This window comes from Nicotiana sylvestris, chromosome 3 (genome assembly GCF_000393655.2).
Source record: "Nicotiana sylvestris chromosome 3, ASM39365v2, whole genome shotgun sequence".
Lineage (NCBI taxonomy): Eukaryota > Viridiplantae > Streptophyta > Magnoliopsida > Solanales > Solanaceae > Nicotiana > Nicotiana sylvestris.
In genome coordinates this window covers 23,741,818-23,754,904 of record NC_091059.1, presented here as the reverse complement: position 1 = coordinate 23,754,904, position 13,087 = coordinate 23,741,818, and the positions used below count along the sequence as shown (strand labels likewise).

Sequence of the window (13,087 nt, the reverse complement as noted above, 5' to 3'; positions counted from 1 at the left end):
ATGTTTGTGATTATAGTTTTTCACATATGTTGAAAATTTGTTTGCAATAGAAGAGGAAGACATATGTATTTTTTATGTGGGATGCACAAACGAAAACAAAATACATACAACTAACATAATTGTATACAAGTTGTATGTGTTTGATTACAACATAAAGGTATATACAAATTGTATAAAAATTGTATGCTTTAACCGGATTTTGTAAAAAAAAAATCTAGCTACTTTTTTTGTTAAATAAAAAACCTAGTTAAAGGGGGTAAATATTGTCCTAATTTTGTATCTATAAAAAAATCCCAAAATATAAATTATTGGAATATTATCATCTATAGAAAAGTGTCTCAAAATGAAAGAAGTTCCTATTAACTTAAGTGCTTTTTATTAGCCACGGTCCTGTTATTATACCATGTTCGTGCAATTTCTGGAAAAATTCGGTATACGAGAAATCTAATCCAGTTCATTTTCTTGTTTCCACGTGGCAGAAACCCATTCACTCTCTTAAATTTCTTGGGCCCACGCCTGGCTTCTAGCCAAGAAACTATCAACTCGAAGTGAGAGGAGAAAAAAAATTAAATTTATTATACAACACATTGGAAACCCTGTGGAGATGGCAGGGATTAGTTGCTATTCTCCTTCATTACTCTCTTCCCGGAGGTATGTTTCTCTTCCTCCTTCCTACCAAGAAAAGCTTTTTTTAGGTACCTAAAAACAAACTACGGAAAATGAATAATTTAGTTTCTTGCATTTGATTTCAGACAGTTCCAGTTTTCCTTATATTTCAATAACTCCCTCTTGTTTTTTGTTTGGGTGCACGAAGTCTATCCTAGTGAGGAACTTTAGAAGATTTTATTTGCTTACATGAGTTGAAACTATGTAAGCTTAGGGCCCGTTTGTCCAAAAAAAAATTTCCTTTTCTTTTTTTTTTTAAAATGTGTTCGTTCATGAAATTTTATAAGTTTTTAAAAAAAATTCGAAAATGAGTTTTTCAAAAACTAGAAAAAAAAATTTCCATTCACAAAGCTGCAACATTTTTTCAAGTGAAATGTATGTACAAACGTAATTTCAGATTTCAAATAGTACCATTTTTTAACTTAAGTCCAAATACTACTTTTTTTCAAAAATTACAATTCTTATGTCCAAAGGCCTACATTAGTCTTAATGGTTCATTTGTCACTGTTTCTTGATTAGTTGAATGCAAGAGCATATTTATGTGATTTTATAGGAAACACTTGGTCAAACTGCATGTTATTTTAGGTGGCGACTCTATCAATTTGATCCTTATATTTTTGTATTACCTTGTACAAAAATGCATGATATGATGTTATTCTAGCTGTCATTTTGCACCCTCTTCATTTTCGCGTGAAAATTTTAGGAGCTCAACTAAGTGATGTGATGTGTATTTCAGCAACTTGGGATCATCTTTGTTGGTTGTCAAGTATCGAGGAGGGATCGTGATAGGGAAACCTCTTAGGAGGAGAGCTTTCGAAATTAAAGCAGAAGTTGAGTTTGTGAATGCTGATGAGGCGAAGAAACTTGTAGCTGTTGAGGGATATACAGTTCTAGATGTGCGCGACAAAACTCAATTCGAGAGAGCTCATATCAAAAACTGTTATCACGTACCACTCTTTATTGAGAACACAGATAATGACTTAGGTATATCATTTCTCCTTTATCTTAGTTGTTTTTTTTGTTACAATCTCCCACGTTGATTGAGAGAGCAGACTATTGTCTCCTTATATGTTCTTGAACAATTCTCATCTCATGATCAAACTCTTAAGACTGAGTTTTGCTCAATATTAATTTTCATGTTACTGGGGTCGGAGCTATTCATATTATTCGTTTATACAATGTTATGTTATTCACACTTCAGATGTCCAGCTCCACGCGTGCCGGGGAATTAGGGGCTGCTGCATTGGTGTTCTGTTCAGAATTTGATTAGTGCCTTTTATTTTCTGCAGGGACTATAATCAAGAGACAGCTGCACAACAATTTTTCTGGTTTATTTTATGGATTGCCATTTACCAAGCCCAATCCTGAGTTTGTGCAATCTGTTAAAAGCCAATTTTCTCCTGAAAGCAAGCTGCTACTTGTCTGTCAAGAGGGTCTTAGGTAAGTTAACTATTTTTTAGTTAAAGTTAGATCAGTTTAGGGCTAATATTCCAAGTGAATTTAACTTCCATGTTGATTGAAACCATTCCAAATGTGGAATCATGAAAACGAAATGCTTAGTGTTGAAGACATAATTAAGTAAATAAAAGTGTATTCTCTAATAGCTTAAGCTTTTAGATGAGATGATCACACACTTCAACATGATATCAGAGCAGGCAAAGGTCCTGGGTTCGAGTCTCATCGCCACCAAATATCAAAAAGAATTTCCACGTGCTTGGCTCATCGAAAAGAATCAAGCCCGCACATGAGGGGACGAGTTGAAGACATAATTAAGTAAATAAAAGTGTGTTCTCTCTAATAGCTTAAGCTTTTAGATGAGATGATCACACACTTCAACACTTAGCTTGACCTCCACTTGGATCCTCGCTCAAAAGGCATGTAAATAGAATAGTAAACACTGTGTTGAGTTTTGGATTGTTGAGTTTTGGATTGTTGAGTTTTTGTTTAAGATGAAATAGTCTTAAAATGAGAGTGAATGGGAAATGAGATTTGGATTCGGATTTGATCAAATGATCGATCGATTGATTAATTATTTGGACCAAATTTATTTGTTAATAGTGAATATTAACGTGATATAATCCGTGTTTGTAACGGATGTTTTCCAATCCGTGTATTGTGTTGCACCAAGAAAGCAACAAGATGCCTAGTGCACCTCCCACCATGGCCAAGTGCTCCTCCCACCAAGCAAGTGTTCATTCCACCATGTAAGTGCTTCCTCCATGATATCCTAATGCTTGTTCCACCATGGAGGGGCGGATTTCTCTCACATGACTGCTATAAATAGAGCAGAAGTTGTAGAGAAAGAAGAACACACCGGAAAAAAACACTCGAAACACTCAGTATACAATTGATATACACTCTGTATATAATTGATATACACTCTGTATACACTCAAACTACACTCTGTATACACTGTGTATACACTGGAAAAACGAATTGCAATCTGATATCCTCTTCAGTAAGAATTCAACATCGGCTATACATTGCATTCCTTCCTCTCAGAATTTCCATTCGACTTCTGAGTTCTCCTCCCTTGTTCTGCATTGTTTTAAAACTACAAACAAAACAACTATAAGTGTGATTTGCTGCCGAACTTTGCGTTCGCTGAAATACTGGGGTTTGAAGTACCGCTATACCAGTGTGTAATTCGTTCTATCCTGGGAGGAAATAATCCATAACCTTGGGTACTAGGAGGGGATTAAATTCCTTAAGGAATTCAGTGGGCTCGAATTAATTTTTGTTTCAGTTATATCATTTATATTTACGTATGTTACTGCTGTAGGTAGCTGATAAAGAGGATAATATCTAAGAGTGGAAAAGTTAAAACTTGATCTTCAATCATTCCATATTTATACCAGATAAGAAGTACTATACAAGAAACAACAACAACAAACTTAAGGAATTTAATAATTTTAATTTCTGTATTTGTGTTACTTTTATTATCCTGGAAACTTAAAACCCTTGTGGTTTTGTGTACTCCCATTTGGAGAGTAAAGCCTTCGTGGCGTTTTGTTGGAGATTAAAATCTACGTGATTTTTCACTCCAGTTTTAAACGTTTATTAAACGTTTGTTTGTGTCATTTTTACAGTAAAAATGGCGAATGACGGAAATCAAGCTGTTCCGATGATGACTGCCAACGCATCGACAAGTCGAACTCCGGCGTTGGCACCGGCAGAGAAACCCGGAAAATTTTCCGGGATGGATTTCAAGCGCTGGCAGCAAAAGATGTTCTTCTACTTGACTACGTTATGTCTACAGAAGTTCATCAAGGAAGATGTTCCTGATCTTCCAGATGAAACTCCAGAGAATGATAGCTTTCTCGTGATTGAGGCGTGGAAGCATTCTGACTTCTTGTGCAGGAATTATATTCTTAGCGGACTGGAGGATAATCTGTATAATGTATACAGTGGCGTGGAGACGTCAAAAGAATTGTGGAATGCGCTTGAAAAGAAATACAAAACTGAAGATGCCGGGATGAAGAAATTCGTCGCTGCAAAATTTTTGGACTACAAAATGGTAGATAGCAAGTCTGTTATTACCCAAGTCCAGGAGTTACAAGTGATTATTCATGATCTATTTGCTGAAGGTATATTTCAAATGAATGCTAATGTTGAAAGTAAATTTTTTAGTAATTTTACTAACGGAATTTTCATTGAAGGTCTTGTCATCAATGAGGCATTCCAAGTAGCAGCAATAATTGAGAAGTTGCCTCCATTGTGGAAGGGCTTTAAAAATTATTTGAAACACAAACGAAAGGAGATGTCCCTTGAAGATCTCATTGTTCGATTGAGAATCGAAGAGGACAATAAAGCTGCTGAAAGGAGAGGCCGTGGAAATTCAACAATAATGGGAGCAAATATTGTTGAAGATAACAAAAAGAGAAAGAAGGCTTCTGGTCCGAAATACAACCCAAGCAAGAAGCGGTTCAGTGGAAACTGCTACAACTGTGGGAAAACCGGACACAAATCTACGGAGTGTCGTGCTCGGAAGAAAGACAAGCAAAGGGGTCAAGCAAACATGGTAGAAAAGCATGATGATGTTGATGACTTGTGCGCCATGCTTTCTGAATGCAACCTGGTAGGAAACCCAAAGGAGTGGTGGATTGATTCTGGAGCCACTCGCCATGTTTGTGCTGTGAGGGAAGCATTTTCTACATATGCTTCTGCTGGACCCGAAGAGACGCTCTCTATGGGAAATGCTGCTACAGCAAAAATTGAAGGATACGGTAAGATATTTCTCAAGATGACTTCTGGCAAGGTCATGACTTTGAACAACGTCCTTCATGTTCCCGAGATTAGGAAGAACTTAGTCTCTACTGGACTTCTTGTAAAGCACGGTTTCAAGTGCGTTTTTGTATCTGACAAGGTAGTGATTAGTAAGAATGAAATGTTTGTAGGAAAAGGTTACCTTACTGAGGGCCTTTTCAAGCTGAATGTAATAGTTGTTGAAACTAATAATAAAACTTCAGCTTCTTCTTACTTACTTGAGTCAAATGATTTATGGCATGTACGTTTGGGTCATGTCAATTATAAAACCTTGCGAAAAATGATTAACCTGGAAGTATTGCCTAAGTTTGAATGCGAAAAATCAAAATGTCAAATATGTGTGGAATCTAAGTATGTTAAACATCCTTATAAGTCGGTTGAAAGGAATTCAAATCCTTTAGACTTAATTCACACAGATATTTGTGACATGAAGTCAATACCATCTCGCGGTGGAAAGAAGTATTTCATAACTTTTATTGACGATAGTACTCGATATTGCTATGTTTACTTACTTAATAGTAAAGATGAAGCAATAGACGCATTCAAGCAATACAAAAATGAAGTTGAAACGCAACTTAACAAGAAAATCAAAATGATAAGAAGTGATAGGGGTGGTGAATATGAATCTCCTTTTGAACAAATATGTTTAGAATATGGAATTATTCATCAAACAACAGCCCCTTACACGCCCCAATCCAATGGGATTGCGGAAAGAAAGAATCGTTCATTAAAGGAGATGATGAACGCATTGTTGATAAGTTCTGGTTTGCCACAGAACTTGTGGGGGGAAGCCGTTCTTACGGCCAGCCGAATACTAAATCGAGTACCCCATAGCAAAACACAATCCATTCCATATGAAAAATGGAAAGGAAGGAAGCCCAACTTGAATTATTTTAAAGTGTGGGGGTGTTTGGCAAAAGTGCAAGTTCCTAAACCCAAAAGGGTAAAAATAGGACCGAAAACAGTTGATTGTGTTTTCATAGGATATGCGACTAATAGTAAAGCATATCGATTTCTGGTTCATAAATCAGAAAATCCCGACATTCATAATAATACGGTTATAGAATCAGATAATGCTGAGTTCTTTGAAAATATATATCCGTATAAAAAGGAATGCGAGTCGATTGGTGAAGGATCTAAACGACCTCGGGAAGAAACAAAAGAAAGTACATTTAATCAGGGGGATCCAAGACGTAGTAAACGTCAAAGAACGTCTACTTCGTTTGGACCAGATTTTGTGACTTTCTTATTGGAAAATGAGCCTCGAACATTTAAAGAAGCTATGTCTTCTTCGGAATCATTGTTCTGGAAAGAGGCAGTCAATAGTGAAATAGAATCCATATTGAACAACCATACATGGGAATTGGTTGATCTTCCTCCTGGAAATAAACCTTTGGGTTCTAAATGGATTTTTAAGAGAAAAATGAAAGATGATGGCACTATTGATAAATTTAAGGCAAGACTTATTGTCAAAGGGTATAGACAACGAGAAGGTCTTGACTACTTTGATACATACTCCCCAGTTACAAGGATTACGTCTATACGGATGTTAGTAGCATTAGCTGCAGTGTATGGTCTTGAAATTCATCAAATGGATGTTAAAACGGCCTTCTTAAATGGAGAGTTGGAGGAAGAAATTTACATGGAACAACCTGAAGGGTTTGTGGTTCCAGGTAAAGAAAATAAGGTATGTAGACTTGTTAAGTCCCTTTACGGACTAAAACAAGCACCCAAACAATGGCATGCGAAATTTGACCAAACAATGTTGTCAAATGGTTTTAAGATAAATGAATGTGATAAATGTGTGTACATTAAAAATGTTCCAAATCACATAGTCATTGTTTGCCTATATGTGGATGATATGCTGATAATGAGTAATAACATTGCCAACATAAATGCTACTAAGCATATGCTAACTAGCAAGTTTGATATGAAGGACTTGGGAATTGCGGATTTAATTCTGGGGATTAAGATCCAAAAGACTCCTCAAGGTCTGGCATTGTCACAATCTCATTATATTAAGACAGTACTTGAAAAATTCAAGCACTTGGGCTTTAAAGTTGCAAAGACTCCAATTGACGTGAATCTTGCACTAGCAAAGAACAAAGGCCAAAGCATATCACAATTGGATTATGCTCGTGTGTTGGGATGCTTAATGTACATCATGAATTGTACACGACCAGATATAGCTTGTGCTATAAGTAAACTAAGTCGATACACGAGCAATCCAGGTCAATCTCACTGGATGGCAATGAAACGAGTTTTGGGATACTTAGAACATACCCAAAACTTTGATTTGCACTACAGTAAATATCCTGCGGTGATTGAAGGATATTGTGATGCAAATTGGATCACCGGTTCAACTGATTCGAAGTCCACAAGTGGATATGTATTCACTATTGGTGGAGGAGCGGTATCTTGGAAGTCGTCCAAACAAACATGTATTGCCCGCTCTACAATGGAGGCTGAGTTCATAGCCTTAGATAAAGCCGGTGAAGAAGCTGAATGGCTCCGGAATTTCTTGGAAGACATTCCATTTTGGCCCAAACCGTTGGCACCAATATGCATACACTGTGATAGCCAAGCGGCAATTGGAAGGGCTGGGAGCGTTATGTATAACGGTAAATCTCGTCATATACGACGAAGACATAAAACCGTTAGGCAACTTCTCTCTAGAGGAATTATCACGATTGACTATGTAAAGTCAAGTGATAATGTGTCGGATCCACTTACAAAAGGCCTAACTAGAGAGGTAGTTGAGAAATCATCGAGGGAATGGGACTATGGCCGAGAACAAGTCATTGTGGCGGTAACTCTACCTAGAAGACTGGAGATCCCAAGATCTAGGTTCAAAGAGATCAAACAAAGTCATTAACGACGGTTCAACATTGTCAACAAAATTTTTTAGTCCATTTTCGTGATGAGACAATGTTCAGTACCAAGGATAAAGCATTAATGCTTTTTAATGATTTCTAAATTTGATACAGGGTATATCAAATAGTGTATCTACGGGATGACACGTTTAGGAATCACCTATGTAAGTGTGAAGTGTTAGCCGCTTCAAGGAGAATTTTGCAAGGCCAATTCTCTACGCACTTATGAAACCAGGCAGTGTTCATGGCTGAAACGAACACAACAATGAGAACCAAAGACGGTTAAGGGATTGATTGTGTGACTTATGGTTGTCTAGGTATACACTAAAGTTCGACGGTTCAAAGATATCAAATCTACCGATTGACCGAGTATATCCGACATAAGTTCACTACGGAAAGTTCAAAGGGAAACCTACTTATCCAGATGCAATTAATTCTTGCTTGCAAATCACACAAGTTTTTCATGCATACTTCCGTGATATAGCCATTCCCCATTCATGTGGGGGATTGTTGAGTTTTGGATTGTTGAGTTTTTGTTTGAGATGAAATAGTCTTAAAATGAGAGTGAATGGGAAATGGGATTTGGATTTGGATTTGATCAAATGATCGATCGATTGATTAATTATTTGGACCAAATTTATTTGTTAATAGTGAATATTAACGTGATATAATCCGTGTTTGTAACGGATGTTTTCCAATCCGTGTATTGTGTTGCACCAAGAAAGCAACAAGATGCCTAGTGCACCTCCCACCATGGCCAAGTGCTCCTCCCACCAAGCAAGTGTTCGTTCCACCATGTAAGTGCTTCCTCCATGATATCCTAATGCTTGTTCCACCATGGAGGGGGCGGATTTCTCTCATATGACTGCTATAAATAGAGCAGAAGTTGTAGAGAAAGAAGAACACACCGGAAAAAAACACTCGAAACACTCAGTATACAATTGATATACACTCTGTATATAATTGATATACACTCTGTATACACTCAAACTGCACTGTGTATACACTGGAAAAACGAATTGCAATCTGATATCCTCTTCAGTAAGAATTCAACATCGGCTATACATTGCATTCCTTCCTCTCAGAATTTCTATTCGACTTCTGAGTTCTCCTCCCTTGTTCTGCATTGTTTTAAAACTACAAACAAAACAACTATAAGTGTGATTTGCTGCCGAACTTTGCGTTCGCTGAAATACTGGGGTTTGAAGTACCGCTACACCAGTGTGTAATTCGTTCTATCCTGGGAGGAAATAATCCATAACCTTGGGTACTAGGAGTGGATTAAATTCCTTAAGGAAACACTGTGAATTCAGTGGGCTCGAATTAATTTTTGTTTCAGTTATATAATTTATATTTACGTATGTTACTGCTGTAGGTAGCTGATAAAGAGGATAATATCTAAGAGTGGAAAAGTTAAAACTTGATCTTCAATCATTCCATATTTATACCAGATAAGAAGTACTATACAGGAAACAACAACAACACACTGTTCTACAGGATGTCATAACACTGCGAATAGTAAGCACTGTTCAACAAGCAAATTTAGTGTTCTTGATTTTGTGGATGAGTAAGTAGGAGTGCGTCTACTGAGTACAATCGATTCTTGATTTCCTATGAGGCAAGAATGATTAGTGAAATTCAGTAGTGAATTTTCTTGACACTAAAGATTCATGCTCTTACACTTGGTCTTAACTTAAGATCTGAGTCCCTTTGGGTACATCCAACAAAATTGGAATAATATATATATACAAGATCGCAGCTCCTGCATAAGGATGACAGGAGCATATCGAGAAATGATCCAAACTTAAGAGCTGAATGCTTAGTTGGAGCACTATATAATCATACCTTATCAATTATCATAGAGACATGGATCTAGCGAAGGTAAATTTTTCAATATTGAGATCCTTAGTGAATAGACAAAAGGAGAAATCGATCATTATTTTTCTTACAAGTATCCTTGAAATTCGGACAGATTCTTGTTATGTGCCATCTGAGTTCTAAAAGAGCTGCCTGGTCTATGATCTTTTGCCTCCTTTATGTTTCATGCGCATCTATGCATCTTCACACTATTGATGGATGGTAAACTTACGTATTCCAAATTTCTTGTGGCTAATCGTTGTGTTTCTTGAAATGCTTTAAGGTCTGCAGCTGCTGCCCAGAGATTAGACGAAGCAGGTTATGAGAACATCGCATGCATAACATCAGGTCTTCAAACTGTAAAACCTGGTAAAACACTAAAACTCAAATTTAACATTTCAACTTGAATCTTGTCTTTCTGGATTAGCTGAAAACCGAATATAATTTCGTGTATCTAGGAACATTTGATTCTGTTGGTTCCAAAGAACTGCAAGATGCTGGCAAAGCCGGTTTGGTTACCATACAGGGCAAGATTTCAGCTGTTCTAGGAACTGTGCTTATCTGTAAGTTCTATAAGGATAGATCTTTAATGCATTCTCTTAAGAGTTTAACTTTTGTGCACTCATAGTACATACGTTTTCTACACTATCAGGTTAAATTTACCTTTAAATAACGTTAACTCTCCAAGATCGATATGGTAACTTGAAAAATAAAGGGTGTGTTTGGTATGAAGGAAAACATTTTCCGGAAAATGTTCTTCAATTTTTCATGTTTGGTTGGTTTAAATGTTTTGGAAAACATTTTCCTCGTGAACTCATTTTCCTTCAATTGGAAGAAAATATTTTCCCTATCAAGAGAAGGGGAAATTTTTTCCAAAACTCTTTTTCAACATTCCCTACTGTATTCCCGCACCCCACCAACCCACCCCGCACCCCACCCTCTATAAAAATATTGTTAATAGTACTTTCTTTTTATGTTATAGATATAGTAGTACTTTTTTTCATTTCATCAAATAAATACTTTTTTTTCATGATATAAAAAAAGTATTTTTTTTTTCATTTTAACAAAAAAAGTACTTTCTTTTCATGATGTTGAAAGAGTATTTTCTTTCATTTCAACAAAATGATGTAGTAAAAAGTATTTTCTTTCAATTCAATAAAAAGAGTATTTTTCTTTTCACGATGTAGAAAAAGTATTTTCTTTCATTTCAACAAAATGAGTACTTTATTTTCATGTTGTAGAAAGAGTACTTTCTTTTTCAACCAAAAAAGAGTATTTTTTTAAGTTATGGAGCACAAATTTCAACGTTATTTTTGTGTAAAAAAATAAAGCAACATATTGATTCCTTTGGGTTTGTTTGAATTTTTTTAAAAATAATTAAATTCTTGAAGAAAATAGAGTCCTTAAAACATTAGGTATTTGAGGGGGGGGGGGAGGGGGTTGTTGAAGAACACATGAAACGTGAGGACTTGGGGAAGGAGGATGAGGAGAGTAGCATAAAAAATTATTTTCTACTCTCTAACCAAACACTAGAAAATATTTTTCGGAAAAAGTTTTTCATTCACCAACCAAACAACGGAAAATAAGTGATAAACCACTCATTTTCCATGGAAAACATTTTCTAGGAAAACACTTTCCATGGAAAACATTTTTCTTCATACCAAACACACCCTTTATTTTTCAGTCATAACTTCTTGTAGAGTTGTAGTCAGTTGGCATTCCATTTGTTCCATTTGTTCATTTAACTAATCTTTTGTTGTTGAATGTCTGATATTTCAGGTGCATTGCTATTCATAACTCTTTTCCCCGATCAAGCAGAACAGATTCTTGCATTGGTTCCTTCAAGCTAACACCTAAACAACTCCAACTTTCTTTGTTTTTTTGGTGTCTCTAGTATGTTGAGGGATTTTGTTTTTTTTAAGAAAAGTAGAGTGTGCTCATTTGTGTAGAGAAAACTACTTGATATTGAAATACCAGTAGTCATCGAGCTTTTGTACATTTCTCATTTGACAAATATCTGATTGGTAAACGGCAAATTGCTTTTTCTTATTTAGGAACTAAGAGCTATTTCTTTTAGTTTTTTGTTTTTCCTCTAATATTTTAATTTGAATTTTCTAGCCTGAGAATATGGATAAATATGATCTACCAAAGGAGAAAAAAAGAAAAGAAACAAAAGGGTTTTGTGCAAGTTGGTATTAAGTTGGAAGGACGATAGAAGAACGTGAAGAGATAAGCAAATCAGGGAAACAAAGAACACGAATAAGTTTGTTTCTGAGGTTTTCCTGTTATGGTTTATACGGTTGATGTCTTGGTAAGTTGGTATAAATAATAATACACGATCGGATTATTTGGACTCCTACTTGCAGTAGTATAACACATAAACCTTTTCCTAAACACACACAACTTTGTAAAGTTAGAACCTATACCACTCCTAACTAACTTCATTATTCTATAAAGAGTTGGACTCTAGTTTGATACACTTACTTTCAAAACGGGCTACCAAAGATTGTTGGTATCTTTATACAAATAGTGGGTTGAGTTCACTATATATATATTCTTTAGCTCTTACATATGTATGGGGTAAAACTGGTTTATAATATCTGGGCGAATGATGGTGTGGCACGTGGCATTGTAGACAAGTGGGATATGAGTCCGCAAAAGCTGTTATCGGTTGCAAACAACGAGTGATCAACACCGAACAAGTCCCGAAGACAAAACAACATATAGGAAAGATTTGCCATATTGATATTGGGTAACATTCATTGGGCAGTCGTTACAAAATATTTGTGTTGCTTCCAAACGCACACGCAAGTATACGTAGTTGACAAGTAATATAGGATTGTAAGTCCAGATATCGTACCCACAGGGACTTGTGATTAACTATCAACTAAATTAAACCAAACAATTAATCTATTCAAGCGAATCCTAACATATGAATATTTAACTAATTTAATCTAGAATAACAAATTAAGAGATTAAAAAAAACAAGCTGGAGAAATTAGACACGAATTCAACGAGAGACGATATTCTAGAGCTATGGGTAAACTAACGATCCCGTTGAGTTTTTTTTACTTAAATTGTCTAATTAATTTATCTAGTTTATTGATTAACATGGTTAATATTACTGATGATAGGTTATAATTACGTATTTTAGTCGCTTATTACACTCTAATTTACTGCACTTTAATTGAGTTTGAGCTTTAATCGCTAGTGACTTGCACTAATTGTGTGTTTTATGCCTTGCAGGAAGTGATCCTAAGCTCAAGAGTTAATTTGGAGCTAAATTGATCAATCAGGAGCTTTGAAATCTGAGTAAAAGCCCAATACATTAAACCGGGATCGTGTTCGGAGGTCGTGTACCAAGTCTAGATGTTAAAAGAGGACGAAATAAGTTCACTCTAAGGAAATTGCACTGCCGGCATGGG

At 35.9% G+C, this 13,087-nt stretch overlaps 1 protein-coding gene across 1 annotated transcript; it reads left to right on the top strand.

Moving 5' to 3' along the window:
* Window positions 1–278: 278 nt before the first annotated feature.
* LOC104243971 (rhodanese-like domain-containing protein 9, chloroplastic) lies at window positions 279–11,660 on the top strand. Its single transcript, XM_009799262.2, has 6 exons — window positions 279–651; window positions 1,403–1,650; window positions 1,956–2,106; window positions 9,946–10,031; window positions 10,121–10,225; window positions 11,442–11,660. Exons 1-6 carry the CDS (start codon window positions 605–607, stop codon window positions 11,510–11,512), a joined length of 708 nt encoding a protein of 235 aa, XP_009797564.1. The 5' UTR covers window positions 279–604; the 3' UTR covers window positions 11,513–11,660.
* Window positions 11,661–13,087: the final 1,427 nt, after the last annotated feature.

Bases quoted from the DNA above. Each gene is read 5' to 3' on its own strand.
- LOC104243971 (XM_009799262.2), top strand. From the start codon at position 605: ATGGCAGGGATTAGTTGCTATTCTCCTTCATTACTCTCTTCCCGGAG. The intron at 1,651-1,955 runs GTATATCATTTC...TATTTTCTGCAG, and splicing joins GAACACAGATAATGACTTAG to GGACTATAATCAAGAGACAG. The intron at 2,107-9,945 runs GTAAGTTAACTA...AAATGCTTTAAG, and splicing joins GTCTGTCAAGAGGGTCTTAG to GTCTGCAGCTGCTGCCCAGA.